General features: G+C 41.7%; 3 protein-coding genes across 8 annotated transcripts in view; 2 read left to right on the forward strand and 1 right to left on the reverse strand.

Annotated features, from left to right (window-relative positions):
• The window catches only part of VASH2 (vasohibin 2), a 40,790-nt gene extending 37,269 nt beyond the window's left edge, over positions 1 to 3,521 (forward strand). Inside the window, exons 9-10 of the transcript XR_011725058.1 lie at positions 2,788 to 2,978; positions 3,217 to 3,521. The gene's annotated coding sequence lies outside the window, so the exon portion shown is untranslated. The remainder of the gene's footprint in view (positions 1 to 2,787; positions 2,979 to 3,216) is intronic.
• Positions 214 to 14,224, reverse strand: ANGEL2 (angel homolog 2). 3 transcript variants are annotated; one of them, XM_071739618.1, is made up of 9 exons: positions 14,088 to 14,224; positions 11,774 to 12,192; positions 9,432 to 9,685; positions 8,397 to 8,466; positions 7,420 to 7,841; positions 6,233 to 6,359; positions 5,531 to 5,588; positions 3,517 to 3,680; positions 214 to 711 (listed from the first exon to the last, which is right to left on the reverse strand). In XM_071739618.1, exons 1-9 carry the CDS (start codon positions 14,105 to 14,107, stop codon positions 557 to 559), a joined length of 1,689 nt encoding a protein of 562 aa, XP_071595719.1. In that variant the 5' UTR covers positions 14,108 to 14,224; the 3' UTR covers positions 214 to 556. The 3 variants fall into 3 exon arrangements, with proteins under 3 accessions (XP_071595719.1, XP_071595720.1, XP_071595721.1); XM_071739619.1 differs by lacking the exon at positions 14,088 to 14,224 and adding an exon at positions 13,540 to 13,664; XM_071739620.1 differs by lacking the exon at positions 14,088 to 14,224 and adding an exon at positions 13,061 to 13,186.
• Positions 14,225 to 17,327: 3,103 nt separating this feature from the next.
• The window catches only part of RPS6KC1 (ribosomal protein S6 kinase C1), an 87,701-nt gene continuing 84,181 nt past the window's right edge, over positions 17,328 to 20,847 (forward strand). For 2 of the 4 annotated variants that reach the window (XM_071739614.1, XM_071739617.1), the window contains exon 1: positions 18,010 to 18,189. In XM_071739614.1, coding sequence (XP_071595715.1) covers positions 18,085 to 18,189 — 105 coding nt within the window. In that variant the 5' untranslated portion in view covers positions 18,010 to 18,084. Of the gene's footprint in view, positions 17,448 to 18,009; positions 18,190 to 20,847 lie in introns of those variants that run through there. The other 2 variants (XM_071739616.1, XM_071739615.1) reach the window with 2 other exon arrangements.

The following is a 20,847-nucleotide window of genomic DNA, read 5'->3' on the forward strand; positions in this document are numbered from 1 at the left end:
AACATAAATATTTGCCTTCTACAAAGCTGTCTTCTTCCTTTGGAAGTCCAATCTTGCAGCCTTTGCACTGACAACACTCTAGCTAACTGAGGAAATTCCTTTGCAGAAGTATTTAGGCAGAAGTGCAGAGCACTTCTGCTGTGAAACATTATTTTCAACTCATAGTATGTCATGCACACAATCTCACTCTTCTTTACTTGAAGAAGCACACAGTTCTCAGAGAATTATCAGTTTTACTGATTTATAATAAAAAACATTTGCAGCATTTCTGTGAAAAATGCCATTTTGAGACTGGCACAGATGTTTTCCATTAATAAAGAGGAACCCGATGTAAAATCTTTTCTTTTGCATTGAAGACTTCATAAAGTAAACACTTAAAAAAAGTCTCTTCAGGAGGTCTATTTCACACAACACTAACATATTGGCAAGCATGCAAGCTTATTTAAACCGAACCAGCAGTGCTTGAATTAACCATTAAAAAAAAAAAACAAATAAAAATTCACACAAAGAGAGAAGGTAAAGGTAACTTTACATACACAAAAAGTCCTTTGGATTATTACCGTTCAATAAGCCTGAACTCTGCTACCAATGGCAGGTGGTCAGAAGAGTTTTTTTCATTGGGAAGACCATTAACAGTCCAAAGATCCTTCTCTGTTAAAAGTCCCAGCCTGCCAAGAAGTTTCAGACCTCCATGAAAAGAATCACCTGTTCCTGATAAGGAAAAAAAAAAAAAGTTCAGCATTGTGGGCTAAAAATCACACATTCATACATATGCAGAAGGAGGTAAAACAGTGTGGCAGAACTAAGCTGAAGTTATTGTTCCATGCAAAAATCACCAATAAGGTGGTTCAGAAATTATTCTTGTTTAGTATTATTCTCACAGTAGAGTTTATAGCCAGTAAAGCTCAATGTATGCAGAGAGACACTACCCCTCTATTTTGTGAAGAGATAAACTAATTTAAAAAAAAGGATTTGTTCATGGTAACTCCACTGAAAGTTACAAACCAGGGTCCTATATTCTAGCACAATGGCATTGATAAACAGAGCTAACACTTGCAAAGTTAAGCACCTTTTGAGAGCTACTGATTCACATAACATTTTATTTTTTTATCCTCAAGCACACAGTTCTGCAGCAGACAAGTTATACAGAAATTCTCATCTCAGGAGGATGAAAGCCTTCTAGCATTTCCCTTCCTAACTGTTCATCCTAAGTGATCTTCCTGCATTACTTCTTGTTACCTGTTCCTAGAATCACCTAAAACAACAACCAGACCAACCCAAAACACACCAACTAACCAAACAAGAAAATATCACAGGACATCTTCCACCATACACACAAGAAGCACTCCTCATGGATGAGGGGAAGACGCCTCACAGCCTTGATATTATTACACTATGCTTAAAATATTTGTGTTCTCAAAAAAAAAAAAATAAATTATACATATATATATATATGTATAAAACCATTATCAGCCAAGAATAGCAAGCTTCCAATTTAAGAGGTTTCACATAGAATGAGATCCTTCCATGGTAATGTCAAACTTTTAAACTTCAGAGATGATTCTCAACAGACTTGAGTGCTTTCAGGACTAGCACAAACAGCAACTGTAACTTCCATAAGAAAATATTTTTGTCAAAGTGATCAGCAATTTCAGAACTTCCTGGCTGAACCTGGCCTGGTACTGGGTGACCATTAGGGGTAGTTTACAGGATTATCCAGCAACTGTTAAACTCCTCAAATTGTTCAGCAGCTTCACTTATTTGCCATCTGCCAGCTTTCCAGTTCTCTAACAATCCAGCATCTGTTTACTGCTTCTCTGTAGAAAAGCTTTTTTGTAGCAAAGATGTCTCAGTTGCTGTAGACCAAAGTGCACCCAGCTCTTGAGCCAAATTTATCATTTGGCACAGCACCTGCATGTCTACAAAGGAGCAGTTTGTTGCTACAGAGAACTTGGTCTGCAGAGATTAATGTCAGCTTGGAGCATTCTGGAACTGGCAAACCAGAGTCCTGCAGATACTGAGCCCTGCTTTCACAACAAATCCTGAATAACAAACCAAATACTTGGCTAAGCACAACAGGGACTAAATCAAGAAAACTTAAAAAAAAAACAAAACAACCCACAAAAAAACCCAAACCAAAGCAACCTTTGAATGGAAAAAATGTGATCAGTCAGCCTAAACCACATTTAATACTCATACGTTCAGACTTCAGCCACTTTTAATACAGAGGTTCAAGTCATCAAAAAACTGAAAATCCAGACCGTTACTCAGTTTCTAAGAACTAGTGAATAAAAATTACCCCAGCTTAGACTACTTGCAGAATTCAAGTTTGATCCCACTCTAATGAAGGGTGAAGAATGTATTTGGAAAATGACCATAGAAAGAAAAATGTGCTATAGCTGTCTGCTGGGGCAATGATGGTGTAACAAAATATGCAAGCAGGTGAATTAAGATTAAATTTTGCAGAAGGCCACACTCCAAAATCACAGAGCACTCTGGGAAATCACACAGCATTGACAAGTCATTTAGATACTTCTCATATCTTAGTTTTCCAGTCAAAACTTTTATTTCTGTGTTGTGATGATTTTGTATGTTCTATTTAATATTAAGATAGCATTTACTCTGCATGTTAGGACAAATGAGACCTGTGAATTTTAATAACCAAGTCTTTGAGTATGAGAGATGAAAGCTGTATTTTCACAAAAAGTGCTAATTTATAAGTATCAGTTGCAATCTACAGTGGCAGCAGCAGTGGAAATCCAGGTTTCTTTGCTCTGAGTTCTGCAGAGCCATTTATTTGGTAGCACTTCAACGTGCAATGACCTCAGACGATGGAATAAAAACAGAACTAAACACGACATGGAATGCACACTGCTCGGAAGTACCCACAGTGAGAGCCCAAATGCAGTAGAGGACAGCTTGTGGTACCAATCAAGAAATACACCCGGAGGAGTACCATGTCTTTCTTGCACCATCTGGTGAGTTTTAGCTGCAACTGCAATTAAGAGAGTGACAACTGGGCATGTGCAAGTGGCTTCTCTCAGGGAAAAGGCCACAGAGGTCATTTGCTTGCCAGACACTAATTACATCTTTTCTACCGGAAAAGTAACTTTCTTTTAAGAATGGCTCTAAACATTTCATTTACCGGTTTTAATGCACATCAGAAATTGCCATTCACTTTTTTGTTGATGATAGGAAATACTTCTTTCTCATTAGGTCTGGCCACAAAGGTTCTGTGTAAGTTACAGGAATCAGCATTTCCCAGAAACTACTTTGCTGTAGCCTCAGGTCCTGTCTCCGTGCCGAGATAGAGGAATGTTCAGTAAGGTGAAAAAGTTTGCCCTGTGTGGTGCTACAAGTCCAACTGTGGTGAGTGGACAAGGCCAGCCACGTTTCTCTGGTAACAGCTGACATTCAAATCACCACCACAAAGCTCTACTCACTACATTTCCCTTAGAACATCCAAATGTTACCTTCTGCTATTTGTGATAAATAATTGAAAGATGGTTTCTTTACCTGGCTGGGCAGCAGTATCACCATTTGCTGCAGAATAGAAAATATAATCCACAGTGACAGCACTTCGGGAGTGACAAGTTGTCACTTCTGGTATCCCAGTTTCAGGAAAGTAATGAGAATAGACTGAAGACAATTTAAAATGGTGCTGCAATTTCGAAGACAACCTAACAGGAATCAAAGAAAAGAATTTTATTTTCTTGTCTTTCCTAGAAAAATAAGCAAAGAAGATATGCCAAATAGTTCCTGGTTACAAACAAAATTATCTGGTTATGCAAAGTAGTGTTTCTGTCATGCAATCAATCCCATAGCTTTGTGTTAGTGGCCTAAACCTCTGAAAGCAAAATGCAGGCAACTTTTTCAAGTAAAAGGCAGATACCTGAAAACCTATCAAAACTGGATAAACTGATGCTTTAAATATCCATAGCTTTTACCTCCATCTACACCTTGTACCCTCAATCAGCAATCTCTCCCTGACATATGGGTAGAAGTGACCATGACAGCAGCTTCTGTGAAAGCAACACACTATAAACTCATCTAACTAGGCCCTTCACCAAACAGAGAAATTAAGATGTTTATTTTTTATTTCTCTCCCCTAAACTAAAACTCTCAAGTTTTTTGAAGTGCCTTAATCATATTCCTCTACTCAGGCTCACATTTTTCTCTTATCATCATCTTTCAGTCTGTTCCTCTTCAGTTCAGCCTATCTTGTCTCACGTGGTTTTTTAATCTTGAAAGCAAGCTGCAGAAGTGAACCTTTCAGCAGAAGAACTGCTCTCTCCCTGCCAGCCACCTGCTCCCCTCAGCAAGGATGCTTGAATATTATCCATCCCTCAGCTGTACCTGCCTCACTTCGCACAGCTGCAATTTAAAACTGAGCTACAATGTGTTCTCCTTAAAAAACAAGCAATTAAAAAAAAAAAAAAAATCAGCATGTCACCTGCCTGATTTAAGACAAGACTGACAAACATGCCAGTTAGTACAAGACAGATGAACAGTAATTTCAGCTCTTGCTATACCACATCATTTTTAAGATGAGGCAAGAAACCCTACAGGCAGTGTTCAGTATGTGGCTTGCTAAGGATTTACATCATAGAGTAAGACTTCCTGTCACCAAGTGTTTTAATGTAACTATCTTCAGTGATACTGAGAACTCATTTCTGAGAAGACAAATTTGAAGGCTGACATCAGACATACACGGGGCAATTTCCTTCTTCTATGCCTTATTTTATATGCATTTAGCCAATCTGGTAAATGCAAATATATTCTTCCTTTCAAAAAGGAGTTGCATATTCATTATCAGCAGTTTAGTGGTTGCTCCTCCTTCCATTTAACAAGCAAGTGTTTAATCTGAATAAGAGTTGTACCACCAAATCCAGAATACTCCAGATTTCTGGGACTTGAACTTAAATTCTCCCACAGAAATCTTGAAAATGAAGAGATATTATGGTCTTCCTTGCTCCTTTCCCTCCTTTATCACAATTTGACATTGTATTACAAGGTTTTATTAGCAACTATAAATCAGTATCTCAAAACCAGTAAGGAGAGAACTGCCAATAGTTAAGCAGCTGAATCACACAGTTTTTGCTGATGTTTTTTTTCCACTTGTCTTAAAAATGTGGTTTCTGCAACTGGACTGAAGTGCACAGTTTATCTATGGTGTCACTACACAGCTAAATGTCCTGTTTATGTCAAGAAGTGACAAAAAATGTCAAAAGCATTCTTTTACTACACAGACAGAAAGTAATCTCTGAACAGCACTGACACTTTGTGTGTCTCTGCATTTTGAAATAATAACTGCAAGCACACAGTGCTTCATGATTTTCAGTTCTAGTCTTTTGCTGTCTGATTAGCCTCTTAATGTTTAAATGGAACATGACTTTTTTACCAGATGGACAGAATGGGTTGGGTGAGCATCTTGTATCCATATCTGGAATCAGATACAAGTTTTATCTAAATACAAAACAAGCCCCCAAAACTAGTAATGGGATTTAATCTTTTTTTTCCCAACACATACTTTTCAGATGCTACTACAGCCTCCTGAGTTTCCAGTTTTGCTTCATCCAATTTTAATCCTGCAAAATAAAAACACACTCAATTTCTATTCAAAATAGGATAAAAGCATGATCAGTATTGAAGACCTATAGAAAATATCTTCAAGGACACTTTTTTTTTTTTTTTGCAGCAGGCAAGATACAATTCACTAAGCTGGATTAAATTCTTCTGTTCCATTAGTATGATCCCCTCCAACAACTTTTTCAAATTATGCCCCATTCCTTTAAAATTGTTTTTTTCTCTCTAAGAAAAAATGGTGGATGACACATGTGCCAATACTCTGCAAGGAATCGCTTGCTTTTCCCACTTGTTCCATGAAGGGAACATAACCACATGCACATAACCACTGAAGCAGAACGTAGGTTCATGCTACATATATGTGCTGTGCTCCTCCATCTCCCTTTTTCCAGTCGCAGCACAACAGACTTTCATGATGTCAACACAGCAGATTAATTATATGCACCAGCTCCTGTATGGCAATTTCTAACTATTATCTTCTAAAGATTCAAATTTGCAAATGCTGATGTGAACAAATAACTTTACACTAAGTCCAACATGAACATTTTGCAAGCTCAAGGCTTGTTTTTCCCTCACTACAACAGATAATTTTTATTTCAGTGAATATTTTTAAATTATCACAAAATGCATCAACCAAGGAACTCACCTGGACTTTCTTCTTTTTGTTGCTGTTTTATTTCATAAACACAGTTTTGTGAAATACCCAATTTTTTTGGCCAAATTGGAATAGACAAGATTCTTTGTCCCCTTGGAGACTCTTCTTGTCCAGAGACCTAAGAAAGACAACAGGAGCTTTTTTCAGACAGAGATCTGATTTAAAACCAAAATTAACAATGAAATGAGAAGACATTTCTTGAAGTTTAAAGTTTAAAGCCAACCAAAACCCAGATGCCTAGAATAAACCTTGGCTTGTAAAAATAACACCTCCTCTTAAGTATACCACTTTCATTTACTCTTAACAAGTTTTTTGCAGCTACCCAAGTTTTCAACACAATTCTTGTGACACTGAGACACTACTAAGACTATCAAGACACCTTAGCAACAGCATAACAGGACAGAGTATACAGAGCTCCTTAGCAGACATTTACTTTACCTTCATGATGTTTGTTCTTCTGGGAGCAAATCAAGTCAAAGCAGACCTTGAAACATCTACCCACTAGCAACAAACAGCAGTGGGGCTATTTTAAAACGTTTGTTCATTGTATGTAGTCCAGTTATTCTCTATTACATATCGTATGACATATCCAGCAGCTGCATACACAAGTTTTCAACAAAGAAATACCAAACCTGAAACAGTTTAGGTTCAGCACCTAATTGCCTTTTTGCTTTTACAATTATTTAGTCACTGTAATTCAAAGTTTATCTAAAATAAAAGTGTCCTCTTTCCATTGAGTACACAGTATGTATTGGATTAAGTACCAAGACCAGAGCAATAAACACAATAATACAATCATCCTATGGATAAGTACCTTTCAAGAACAATCAATTTGTTTGCAAGTTTTTGATTTTATAGCCTTAGAAAATGTTATGGTCTGTAAGTATTATTTTATATTTTGTTGTGAGGAGATATGAGCCTCTGCTCATATATGCATCGCATGAATTTACAAAAATACCAGGCTTTAAAGCAAAATCAGTATTCTGTAAGGCACAGCTATGCCCAAACTGGTTTAGTAACTCCACAGTAACTTTCACAGCTGCAGACTGTCAGAGGGCACCAAGACTGGTACTGCAATGGAAATAATCACAAGCCCAATTACAGCACGCTAGCACCACTCAAAATTTCTCTTTAATCAACACTAGTTTTTTTTGTGAGAAGTAGAAAGCATAGCCTACCTTCCCTATAGCAAGTCCTTCATAATTTAACTTTCCTTCCTTTATAAATTTGTACAGTGGAGAATCAGGAACAGAATTGAAGTCACCACAGATGATAATTGGACAGAAGGTACCATCGTTCTGAGGGGCGACACTTGCAATCTCTGCCAGGAGCATTGCAAGCTGGGTCAGTTTGATGTCCCCTCGCCTTGGGTTATACAGCAGATGTGTATTGGCTATGCAGATTGCAGCATTAGCTTTAGAGTGAAATAGAGGCCTCAAAAGCAACACCAGTCCAACGTTGTCCCTGTCCAAGAGTGGAATATCACGACGAAAAAACTCCACCGGGTTTGATGAGATCAGGCTAAATTTGGAAGTTTTGAAGCAAATAGCACAGCCATCAGGTTTTCTCCCTGTCCTCATTTTGTACTCACAGTGATACCCTTAAAAAAAAAAAAAAAAAAAAAAAAGGGGAATTAAAACAATAAAATATAATTTCATAAACAGCCCAGTGCTGCTCCTCAAACTTGCTCCTCTTGGCGTCACCAGGAACAGGAAGAGAACAAGGTCCTGGGACTGGTGTAGGGCAAAAAAGATTTAGATCTCTTTGAACCACCATGGAATCACATCACTAGAAGCATGTACCTTACCATAAACTATTCACATGGGGGAGTGATAAGACACTGCTACTTAGGCTGACTGACAGTACTAGTATTAAAACTAATGAACATAAGGTGACCATGGATAACAGTGTTGACAATTGGAAAAGTTTCAAGCCAGGAAAGGCATACCCTAGAAAAGCTATCCAACAGGAACTGGTAGAAAAACCTAACATAATTTTAAGAGAGCACTCGATGAATTTACAGAAGGGGATATACAGCACTGTTGCATGTGATGGGAGGAGACTGGACTGCATTAATCCAAGTGAATTGTTTTGAAGAAAATAGTACTGGGACAGGGAAGAAGTCAATGCATGGGTCATAAAAGTTTCCTCATACCCAGGGATTCCAAACTTGACTTGATCTCTCCTCTATAGTGGTCCTCTTGGACTTCTTGTAAACAGAGTACCTAAGGCAAAAGTTTGCAATTAAAAATATATTAATAAGTACATAAAAATGTTGACATATATCTGTTGGCCAGTCTGTATAGGTATTTTTAAAAAAATAAAGAAATTCAGAGGTTTTTGCCTCCATGAATCACACAAAAGGATCCACTCTTCTACAGAAAATGCTCCTGAAAATTGACAAAGAGGGTCCCAACTTCTCCAACCCTTTCTCAGACAGACATATATTCTCAAATGCAAAATTAAATTTAATCAAAATAGTGACCTGCTAATACATTCTCAGCAGTTTAAGAAAGGCCTAAATGCCAGAGCAGTGGATGAAGAGGCTAAGGGCACACTTTCCATTAACTATGGTGCAGACAAGCTTCCATATTATGACTTGAGCCAAAAATCAGCCTCAGGATACTCCATTAAGAGAGTTCTCACCTTGGAGCCTTTGCCATGCACGGTAGCACACAGATTTACAAACAACCTGAGACTCTGGAAAAGGTCTGAGCTCCTGAAGGGTAATGAATTATCACTGCCTGCTGAGCTGCAGCAACAGGCTTCACTTACCCAGCTGAGAACCAATGTTCAAGCAATATTCTTAAGTCTCTGCTTCATCTTAAGATTACAGTTAAAACAAACAAACAAAAATGAACAGGTTAAAAGTCTACGTCCTTTAGCATATCATGCCCCTGGAAAAAGGGCACAGGCATCTACTAGGATCTGTGAACAGCTGCCTGTGGGGACAAAATGCATGCAGCAGAAGGCATCACCTCTTTACCCCAGTGCTGAACTGTGCAGTTCTGCAGATCTCAGCAAGTACCCCAAACCGAACTGCTCTTGGCTTTGGTTCCAGCCCTTCCATGCCAGAGAACTCTCTGCTGCCACTAATAGTGCTGGCCTGATCCTCACTGGAGTTCTTACGCCCAACGCTTCTCCCACTTCTCCGTTCTTAAGAAATATCCATGTGCTCATTTGTACTCACATCAGCATCCAGCTCTTTGATTTCTTGTAGAATGTTGGGAAATCTGTATGTCCAGATTAACAATTGTTGCTTGCAGTGGTTGTACAGGTGGGAGTTATCTTCTAACAAATTCTGCGACAGGATATTGTAGGACATGACTGTAAAATCAAATTTTGCCTCACTTTCTGTACTGCTTTGGTCAGTTTTTTTATTTTCAAATATTTTCACTGTTCCACTGTGTTGACAGAAATATTCCCAGTGTCTTTCGACAGCTCCTGTTAAAAGCACAAGAAGCAAAAAAAGTTACAAAATACACCGTACAACTTCTTGTAGCTCTTAGAAATCATCCTACTGACAACTAGCTGTCTTTCAAATTGCTTAAGCAATGCTAAAAGCTTGTTTAATTAGCAGTGATTTGGACCCTCTGTTTAAGCATCAATTAAAAAAACAAAACAAAATCCCCCCCAAAAAACCTACAGCATGAAATCATGGTATGTCCTGGATTTCAAATTGCTTTGAAATGAGGAAACTGGCATGTTCTAAGCAGATGGCTGCAGTCAGACTATACCACCCTCCTCCCTGTAGAAAAGCTGCCAAACTGGTAAGCCAAATCCAGTCTGTCAACATGCTACTTTCCACCACTGCCTCCTCAGTGGAGATGGGGTATGTCAATCTGGGATACACCCTTCAGAGCAGCATATGGGCATCTTGCTGATCTCTCCTATCCATGACTAAGAAAGGGTTAGGAATAGAGTTTCACTCTGACAAACTCAGCTGTAAGCCCCAACAGGGTCCACTACAGGGGTCCCAAAACAGAAAGTGCAACAGATTTCCCTCAGCAAGGTTGAGAAATTAAAAAACTAGTAAGCCTCAGAATTACCAACAACTGCTGAAAAGGCTTCCTTTGCCTTTCTGCCATTCCTCATTTCATTATTAGTATCACTATATGAAAGTTTGTAAAAATGTATCTGCCCATCATTAAGTGTCCAATTATTTTTCACATATGTATACCTCCACTTACAAAACTCATGAACAAAGATGCTTTTCAGCCTTTATGTCCCAACTCATCTGACAGCACACCAAGGTCCAGTTATCTGTGCTGTCAACCAGTGGCCAACTGCAGCTACAGCTGTTAGTATCTGCCCTATCTAGGTAGCACTCTTCATCACTCTGCTTACATTATTCATGACTTACCTAGTATTTGCAATGAATACAGCAAGGCTTTAGGTACCGTTTCTATAGCAGGAGAGAGGCTGCACTGCTCCTCAGCAGGGATCTCTATTTAGTTACCTTACAATATGTGAACAAAAGATACCTAAGAAGGTCCACAATCCTGATGACACTCAGATAAATGTCAAAATGTACTTGCTAAGGGGAGTAAGGGGGGACGGAACAATAAAGCACAAAGCAAACTCTCTTCTTTCAGCTCCTGAAGATGAATATGACATTTCTAAATGATCTAAAAGATAATTGTGTCCAAAAATCCCACTGGGATACTGATGGCAACTGTTGCCCTTTTCAATCATAATACATCTTTAACTTAAATTTTATTAATTAAGTGCTTTAGGTGACAAAGGACCAATGTTGACTGTGCCCCTCTATCTGTTTCACATCAGACAAAACTATAAATATCCACACTACTCAGTAAAACACTTGGATGCTATGTAGAAGATTTTATCTGGAATAAGCTAACTAAGACACTTTGATAAAAGTCTACCCAAGATGAGCTGGTTAGACATCTTTGCACTTATTCTATTTATTTGAATAAGTGCATTTGCTGTTTACTCTGCCAGTCATGGTCTGACAGAAAACTTACTGAATACAGTTGTAAAAACAGAACTGCATGATCACACTGGAAGCCAATGCCATTAAACTTCAATTAGTTTGCAATTATCTAGGTCACAGATAACTCAACTGCCTCAGAGAGAAGCCAATTCAGGTCCAGCAGGACTTATGAGCTCAGACACAGTCCAAGAAATAAAGCTATACAACAGCCAGCCCAGCTCAGCCCTCTGGAAAGTTATCTAAGTCTTTCTGCTTTAAAAGAGTTCCCAAGTAAAGTGACCTGATCTGGTAACAGACACCTGGAGAGAGCTGCCTGACTCAAGTTCATGACTCCCCAGCTGGGCAATCTCTCTCATAGTTGATCATGTCCTACCACCAACCACAGTGAACCTATTTCCAGCAGACTGACAACACAAAATACAAGGTTACAGACTACACACAACTACAAAGTTACAACATTCTAAAGACAGGTGTTTTCTTGAGAAAGGTACCAAGACAGAGTACCTAAAAAAATGCAAACATTTACTGTTAAAAATAAACATGGAAAATTAGGAAAGAGCAACTTTTATGTTTCTTACTGCTCTGTTTTTCGTCATTCTGTTCTGGAGCAGGACAGGCTTCCTTCTGACTGGAGATGTTTGTTTCTTCTTGAGAAGCTGAAGTACCATGCTTGCCACTGAGTCTTCTCTTCTTTGTCAGTGGTTCTTCTCCCTCAGATTTCATACTGGTATTAGGTAGGCGAAAGCAAGAACTCTGCATTAAGTTACCAAGCTGCCAACTGGAGTTCTGAAATTGTCTCCAAGGTCTAAAAAATGGAGGTAGCCTCCAGTTTGTTGAGAAACTAGCTGGAACAGGAAGTGGAAACGAGGCCCAGGGATAGTGTCCGGCCCACCTCATGAAGTTGGAAACTGGACTGTTCCAGCCAAGTATCTGAGAACCATTCCAGCTGATGCAGCCTCTGCCCAGCCTCTGCACATGATGAGGCAGCATGGAGTGTCTACAAAAAAAATGCACAGGTTTCATTACTTGCACATAACTACATCTGTCTGAATAGGACTGTAGATGCAAGTTATCCTGCTGATGACTCAGACAAGGTACTCTTTCTCTCCAATTTAGCACATAAAAAATACCAAAACCATTTTAGATACATGCAAGTTATTTAAACCCTTATCTAAACGATATGCAAAGGGGGACTTTACAGTCTTGTATCTTTTTCCCCTTCAGATTTACAAATGCTATTTAATTTCCAAACTTTGTCCATCTGATTAACTAATTACAGGTTATTTTTTGCCCTGTTAAGTTCAACTATCTTCCAAGTGCTCAGACCTTTACAAAACATCGTTTTTGTGTCCCGCATTAACTTTAGAGTAACACTATTTGAAAGGAATCAGAAAACCACTTTCCTTCAAGCAGTCAGGAATTTAAAAGGCCATTGACTTGGCTCAAACCACAGTGTCAGCAAGAGGGAGAAACTGAGGTACTAAGTGTCATGTCACCTCTGGCACCAGTTTATAGAGTACATTAGTGTTCTTACTTGCTTTCTGGGTGGTAAAAGTACAGCTTAGTGATTAAAAGCAAAAGAAAACAAACCAAACATCAAAAAACCAAACCAAAACAAGAGAGGGCAGAGTGTCATCAATTTGTCTCAGCTTCCTCATTGTTTAAATAAGTGTATTCTGAGATCAGAAGCAAAGACATCAAAGCTCGTTAAGCCAGAACTTGCACTCGAATGAGAACCTCCTGGCTGGCCATTCAGCCGAAGAAATAAGCCTCAACAAAGCTATCAGCAAAACCCGCTTGACCTGAAACAGCACTCTCCACCCCAATGCACCAGAAGTAGCTCGACAGACATCAGCAAAACACACCTTGGGCACCACGGCAGAGCCGAGAGGAGGCACCTCTGTCTCCTTCGCCTTTTCAACCACTAGTTTTTACGGAAAGCTCAGAGAAAGGCCGCCTTCCTAAAAGCCCAGCGGCCCCAGGCTCCTCACCACAACCTACGCCCGGCCGAGGAAAAGCCCAGGCCCGCGCTCTTTTGTCTCCTGCGGGCCCGCTCTGCCTAATGGCGGGCACGGAAGCGACCGCCGATCGCTCCCCAGCCGGTATGGGGGCTCTGCCGCCTCCGCAGCGGCCAGGCCGCTCCCCGCCCCCCACACCCAGCCAGGGCATGGGGCTCTCCATCAGCGACCAGATCCGATGCCGCTGGGGCCGCGACAGCCGCCGGGAGCCCCGCAGCGCCGGAACGCGGTGGAAGAAGGGTCGGCCGACCCGCGGCTCCGCGCACAGCACTACCCAGGCGGCTGTTGGCCCAGACCCACCGCCCGCCTCCCGCTCCGCCGTTTACCTCCCGGCGGGCCCGAGTAAGGGCCCGGGTAGGGGCCCGGCCCAGGGGGACCCCGCTAGCAGCTCCGCCCAGCTCCAGACCCCCCAAAGGGGGTTATTCCAGGGCAGCGCCAGCTTCGACCGCCGCTGCCGGCCCGGCGCTTACCCGACACGGACGGCGGCAGCGCCGCGCCCCGCTCTCGCTCGCTCCTGGGATTTGTAGTCCAAGGAGAGGCGCCGCGTTCGCAGCCATACTTGATCCGGGAGGCCGGCGCCGAAGCTGGGCCGCCATCTTCAGCCAGGGCGGCGTGCGGCTCCTCAGGTCTCGGACCCCGGGTCGGGGGGAGAAGCCGGCCCGGGATAGCGCCAGCTCCAGAGCAAAAACCGGGTTATAGGCTGGCTCGTTTGAGGCTTTTGATTCTTTTAAATTAATGTAACACTGTGATAATGCAGGAGTTTCCATCCACGGGCTTCTCCCTGAGATCACTGTGTGTGACCTGTAGAGCCTCAAGAGGTCCATTTCAGGGTGGCAACACCGTGTTTGGGGGGGAAAAAACCCAAACCACTCACCTGAGGCAGTTATTTAACATTCTCGGATAAAAATGCACCTGAAGACACTCTTTCTGAGGAGACTTGGTCTGACGGAGGGGTGGGAGACCCGCCTGCCCTGCAGGCGCTGCTGATGGGTCCCCCGCTACTCAGCAGCTGCACGCACAGCTCTATCGCTGCCGATGGTGCGTGGGGAAGCAGTTCAGAGGCTGTCTTGAGGTCTTCTGAGGACAGAATAAACGCTGGCTCGGTTTACTGTAAGGAAACGTAGTACAAAGCGCATGAAATGTGATAGCGCTGAACAGTGCGGATGCTGTGAAGGAATTGCAATCAAAATACTCTTTCTCTGCGTTTCTTTTACTTGTGTCATACAAGTTTCTTTAAATAACAACAATTTTAAAACTTTCTCAGGAGTGGTAGTGAAGAGTGGACTTTCAATAATGTAGCTGTGTTAAGAGGGTGCTAGTTAGACAATGTGCCAAATCCACTTCAGATTTTCCACTTCCAGGACACAAATTAGTGGCAAAAGGTAAAAATACCCATCCCTTTTCTGCTACATTCTTCGCAATGTAATAAGAGAGCAAAGCTACAAGCCCTATAATATGGGGATAGTAACACATATCCCAACTATATTTTCCAGACCTACATTATTTTGGTAATGTGGTCTCTGTATATATTTTTCGTTATACATTGGATATATTTCTAAGACAGAAAACAGTAAGCCAAAGCAACAAAGAACAACAACAGCTGCTAAGAGCAGTTTTAAGAGCAGAGGGAGTCTTCCAGTGGAATGCAGTTACTTTCTGTATTTTGATCTGCATAAGACACCCAGTTAGTCTGCCAGTTCAAAGGTTTTTTTCAGATTAGTGGTCCACTGAGCTCAGTTTCCTCCTTTCTGAAAGCAGTTAGCAGCAAATGCATAGAGATGAACAGGAGCTGGGCAAACTTCAAATGAACAATCCCAGCCTCTAGCTATTTTCAGCTCAGTAGATTTTCTAAGTCTGATGTGTTTGTCTCTTCAGTTACTCTCAGGGGCTCTCCCCAATGTACTTGAATTTGTGAACTTTTTGAATCAGTGGCATCCTGTGACAAGAGTCCTATAGGTCTAGCACCCATGTGAAAACCTGTTTTATTATTATTAATTTTATGATCTCATCTATACTGGCTTCACTGGCCCCTGTTTCTTGTGTTAAGAGAGACTGAACAGTACACGCCCACCCATCCATGCCACTCAAGATTTCATGGACTGCTGTTATATCCCCTCATATTATTCCATCTTCCCTGCTAAAAAATCTCAGGCTACTCTTTTTCCTGCATGAAAAAGCTATTCCATATATCTGACCATTTTTATTGTTCTTCTTGGTTCAGCCATGGAGTTACACAGTTGTAATAGTTTTTTCTGTCTTGCTCTCTACTGCAGTGTCCTCTCCCTTTCTCCTCCCACCAAATTAACTTTTGAGCTATATGGCTTCTCAAGACGGACTTTTTTCTCAGAAGATGCATGTTGGCTATTGAAATTGAAATGAGATTATTGTATAATTCATCAGGGATTAGTCAATGATGGCTTCAGTCTCATTGATTTCTGTAAATACCATTAAGACCTCAAAACTACCAAAGCTGATGAGACATTACAAAGCAAATGCAGCTTCAAAAGCAAATAAATACCAGAACTTTTTGTCTAATCATGTTATTACACTAGAGGGTTATATGAACTACATGACATATCAAATAATTAGTATACTGTGCTAGAAAATGTTAATTGTTTACTTGAGCAAGTGTATTTTCAACCAGCTGTTTGTTTCTTTGGGTGTGATGCTACTATATCTGAGTAGCTTTTCTTTAGCAAATCTTAGAGAAGATGGGAATAAAAAGGTATCCTTGAGATCATTCTGTCCAACCTTTCCATTTCAGATCTAAAAAAAAATTGGATTAGCTTCCCTCATTTGTACATAAAAATTACTCCAAACAAGTCTTTTTTAGTGAAACTTAACTGCATTATAATTGGTATAAGAAAATAGTTGCTATCTAATGGAGTTTGGTTTCTATCTTTTAGCTTTGGGACTTAGAAACTTGCTTTGGAATAATGATGATCACAGCCAAACTATCTGAGGTACTCCTTTCGATATTTACTTCCATAAAGTTAGATGTACCAATACCTTGTCAAAAGATATAAAAGACACTTTTCCTCTCTCAGAAGGTGAGAGTGGCAAGAGAGCTTTTAAGAATCAGTCCTCTCCCTCATTCCTTCAGAAAATGTTCTCTATGAAAAATAGACTAGACCTATTAGAGGTAAAAGAGGTTAGAGGTAAAAAGAATAAATTTATTAGAGGTAAAAAGAATAAAGAATCTTTCTAGCATCTTGATAGTTGGGAATGTCAAAGTAATTAAAAAAAAAAAAAGAAATTAGAGGTGGGAGGCTATAAAACATTTGAGCTGTTTCTGCCCTATGACATCTTAGTAACAGTCATTGTGTTCTCCTATAGAAAACAACCTTTCTCTGGGACAGCACTATTCAAAGAAGTGGCTTTATCTGGATGGTGGAACATGTCTGTTTGGAGCCCCCTGATGTGACTTTGCTGGGCTCTCCACAGTTGTCTTATCAACTGTTATCTGTCAAACCAGCCTTGGGGGAGGAACAGATGGTCCATTTGTGCCTGTTTCTCTGTGACTCTGAATGTTTGCAGGAACTGCTTGCCTCTCATATGCAGGTTGGAATTCCCATTGTAATGGGATAAGAACTACATTCAGTAGTAGTAAATTCAGAGTAGCAGTAATCTTGTGATCCCTAGGTGCAAGTAAGGAAGAGGTGCAACTCTGGCACTACTGCCAGACAGTGCTACACTGAAAGTTCTTAGAAGGACTCAAAGGTGAGCTTGTGCTTTTAGATTTGTACCAGTGAATCTGATCAGGAACTCAGACAGTGGATGTGTTTATAGAATAAGAGCTTTCATTTACATAGATGCAATTGTGAATCTTTTACAAAGAAATGTAATTAAGTATTTTTCTTTATGTCAAAGACCAGCATGAGATCAGAGATAATAATAGCCTGGTAATGAAAAGCTGATTCTTTTAGCATCTGCTCATGAATGAATGTAAACAGTGGTAAAAAAAAAAAATAAATAAAAAATTAACAATTCATATAATCTGAAGTGTGATCTGTGTTTTTATAGATTTGCATTGGTACAGATTCCACTGCAGCCCAGCCAAGGAAGTGAGGGTACCTGTAATCCTGTGACTCGGTGAAAGAGGAATGTTTTGCAGTGCAAAGTCACTGGCCTTGGGACTGAAGCCATGCACCTCAGACCCTGGAGAGCTGCCTCCCACCAAAGTGTTGCAGACACCTGTGCACAGGTGGGAGCCCAACTGCAGGGAGAAGTCCAGGTACAGCTTAAAAAATCTGGAGAAGACACAACACAAAACATAGTGGTTCAGTAACCATCTGTTGACCTTCTTTAAAATCTGTGAGTCATTTCTGCATGACAGGCCTTTAGGTTTAGGGCAGTGTACTTGAAAACTGCCCACAGCAAATGCTGAAGAGCAAATGCGTACGAGCTCTGGCAGTGGGAGGTCTTTTTATGGATTTAGAGAAGCCATGGGGCGCCTGTGTTTGAACAGAGCTCGGGGGTCACTGCTGTCTGTGAACCCCGTGTCCCAGCAACAGAACACCTTGGGCAGGACTGGGCAGGCTGTGCCTGGATGATTTGACCGGGACACCTTGGCCTCATCCACGCCACGAAGCCTTTCAGGCTCCGGCAAAGGCGACCGCATCCGAGCCGCCTGTTAGGAACCGGGGATACACAAAACCGGCGGTTGGAAGCAGAGCGGGAGGGATGGTGCCCAGCCAGGCCGGGCACCGCCCATCGCCTCCCCGGCGGCGGCTGCGGCGCCCGGAGCTCCTGGCGGCGGGCGGGACAGCCCCCGGCACCGCCCGGGCAGGGCGGGGCGTTCCCGGGCGCCGCTTCCGCCTGGGTCGGGGCCCGGCGCGGCGGTGTGTTTGAGGCGGCGGGGCGGGGGCAGGATGCTGAGCCCGCGGGAGCGCAGCGGGGACCTGGCTCGCTTCTACACAGTGACGGAGCCGCGGCGGCACCCCCGCGGGCACACCGTCTACAAGGTGACGGCGCGGGTGAGTCAGCGCCCGGCCGGGCCTCGGCCTTCGCCGTGCCGGCTGTCCGGCCCCTCCCCTTCTCGGGTCCCCGCGGTCGGCAGGCCTGGGGTCTGGTCTGTGAAGCCGGTGCTGTGTGCTGAGTAGAGCCCGTGGCAGGGCTACCGGTGGGAATCCTGGCGTGTCCTGGGCGGATCAGGCCGGTCGCGGCGTGGAAGCTCCCCTCAGGGACACGGCAGGGAGGGAGGGAGAGCAGAGACACGGCGGCCTCTCCTGACCGGAGCCTCGGCCCCCTCCTGCACACGGGGAGCTTCGCCTGGCGCTGTCATGGCCTCAAACGCGACCTGCAGTTAACTGTCAGTTTCTTCGCTGTCTGTCAAAGGATAGAGAATAGCTTAAACCAAATCTGTTTGTCCTTACTCCTCCACCCCCCAGAAAAAAAATAAATCTCTTGGATAGGCTACAGTCGAATTCCTGTCTTCCTGTTCGCCCCCCAGCTTAGACAGCTCTGGAGGTAATATGAGGGAGCAGAGTATATAGGTACAGCATGCCCATGCTGGAAGCACAGAGCTGTTGGAATTGAAGAATATTTGGACAGCCCCTTCCTTAAGGGCTGCCTGTGCCTAGGGTGCAACTCTGCTGGGGCAGGAGGGGATCTGGATGAGTAAGAGAGGCCTAGCAGGAGAAGCAGAGCTAAAGTAGATAACTGGGTATTGGGAGAGCTGGCTTGGTGCTACTTTTGCTGAAAGTGCCTTCTGTTCCCAAAAGGGAAGTTCAGTACTTTCGTTTTTTCCTCCACTTTCCTGTTCAAGGGAAGGAGGGAGAGGGAGTAAGTAAATACATGCAGGTAGGTGCAAGAGCAATGGGAATGCAGATCAGACGTATGGTGGGAGCTATTGACAGTGTCAAAAGTGCTACAGAGGGACAGAGTTTATTTAAATGATCTCTAAACTTGTAGTTACAGCAGCTATAGATGTTCTGCGTGGGGTAGCAATGTATGTTTATATGCTCCCTTCCCTTAATTCAAAGGGACTATAGTGTTCTGTATGTGTATACATATTATAGTGCTCAGGTTGTTCAAATATGATTGCTTTGTGTGCACTGGAAATAAAGTCTTATTTTTTTTTTATTCTTTTTTTGTCAAATATATGTATACAAGTCCACTGAACACAGAAACTGGAAATGTTTAAAACATTCCTTATGGTCCAATAAAATGTAGTATTTGTAAAGAACAAGAAAAAAAAAAGAGTTGCTTTTCCCTTTGAAAAGGGAAAAAAAAAGCCTTTGAAAGCCTATTTTAGGTAGAGGCAAGGAGAAAAACTGCCATCAAATCTTTTGGCAGTAGCTCATGATGGGCCAGGTGTGTGTGTTTTAACAAGTTGTGTCAGTGCAGTAGGAAGTAATAAGAAAGGGCCAAGACTTTTGCTTATTTTACTCTGATGTTCTTACTGGCTAAAGCTAGTTAAAATACTCTGTGATATTACTGTTTTTGCAGAACTGTTCACAAGCAAGTTGTGGCTAACTAGTGAGGAATGTTACTCTTTCTCCCTGTCCCATTAGTTGTAGGTGTGTTGGTGCTTCTCCAAGCAAGAGGTGGTGCAGAATCAGGCAGTGTGCTGCCTGTGTGGGATTTAGTACAGAGCAAGCATCAGATCAAGTTGTGAGCTGTCCAAATGAAATTCAGCTAGCTCGAGATCCCTAGTTTTTCAGGGTGTTTTGATACATAAAGACTCAAAGAGAAAAAATACTTCTCCTTTATGCAGTAAAGGATGCTTTGGATTCATGAATGTAGACATATAAGTAACTTCTGTTTTAGTAGGCCTCTGTCTCTTAATGTTATGTAGTACTTGAAATGAAGATTTGGGAAGTTAGATGCTGAATGAAATGGTTTAAGTAGAGTATTTGTTATCTTCCCATTTTCTCTCCCCCTATTTCTCCTTCCTGTTCCTGTCATGATCTGGCTCTACAGTTGATGTTGCAGAATACAGCAGTATTTGCAGAACTGATGCTCAGCAACTTGAGGGAACTGCTAGAAAGAAAAAGTGAGGTGGATCTTCCCATTGCATTTAATATCCTTCTGACTCAGGTCTAGGGTACTCAGAACGTGCTAGTGGAGATCTCTGGTTCCTTCCAGTGGTGTATAGGTTCAACCATTTATGAGGTGAAGTTAAGTTAAAAAAATTTGCCATTTCAGTAAAATGGTAGATTAATAAACATGAGTGAGGAAACACTTTTTTAGTGTATCCTAAACATCTGACGCAAAGGCACAACAACCTATACAATCTCTTCTGAGTGCTGAGGTGCTCTATGCTTATTGCAGCTTTTTCTTAAAGGTTTTATTTGTATACCACAGAGTAAATATGTGGTTTACTTTTAAACTGTGAAATAATTGTAAATGCAGACAAGATCAAATGAATATTGGCTTTTTATAGCCATTTCCAAAGGCTAAAGAACAGAAAGAGATATCGGCACGTTTCAATTCTAGAAGTATTCTTTAATGGTATCTGAGAATATTGGCCACTAATGAAAGTTCGGATAATTTAGAAGATTGCAATTATTAATGATAAGTAAAATTCCAACAAGTTATATTGGGTGTCTGCAGGTCCAACAAGGGGCAAGATAGTCTGAAATACTTTGTTCAATGGTGAGGATCCTTGTAGGTCTCTGTTTTCTTTGTTT

Source organism: Heliangelus exortis, chromosome 3 (assembly GCF_036169615.1).
Source record: "Heliangelus exortis chromosome 3, bHelExo1.hap1, whole genome shotgun sequence".
Taxonomy (NCBI): Eukaryota; Metazoa; Chordata; class Aves; order Apodiformes; family Trochilidae; genus Heliangelus; species Heliangelus exortis.

Excerpts from the sequence above, each read along its gene's own strand:
- ANGEL2 (XM_071739618.1), bottom strand. The coding sequence starts at position 14,107 with ATGTTAAATAACTGCCTCAG. Across the intron at positions 9,686-11,773 it reads GAATGACGAAAAACAGAGCA|GAGCTGTCGAAAGACACTGG; the intron begins GTAAGAAACATA and ends TGCTTTTAACAG. Across the intron at positions 8,467-9,431 it reads TCAAAGAGCTGGATGCTGAT|GTACTCTGTTTACAAGAAGT; the intron begins GTGAGTACAAAT and ends CTTTTGCCTTAG.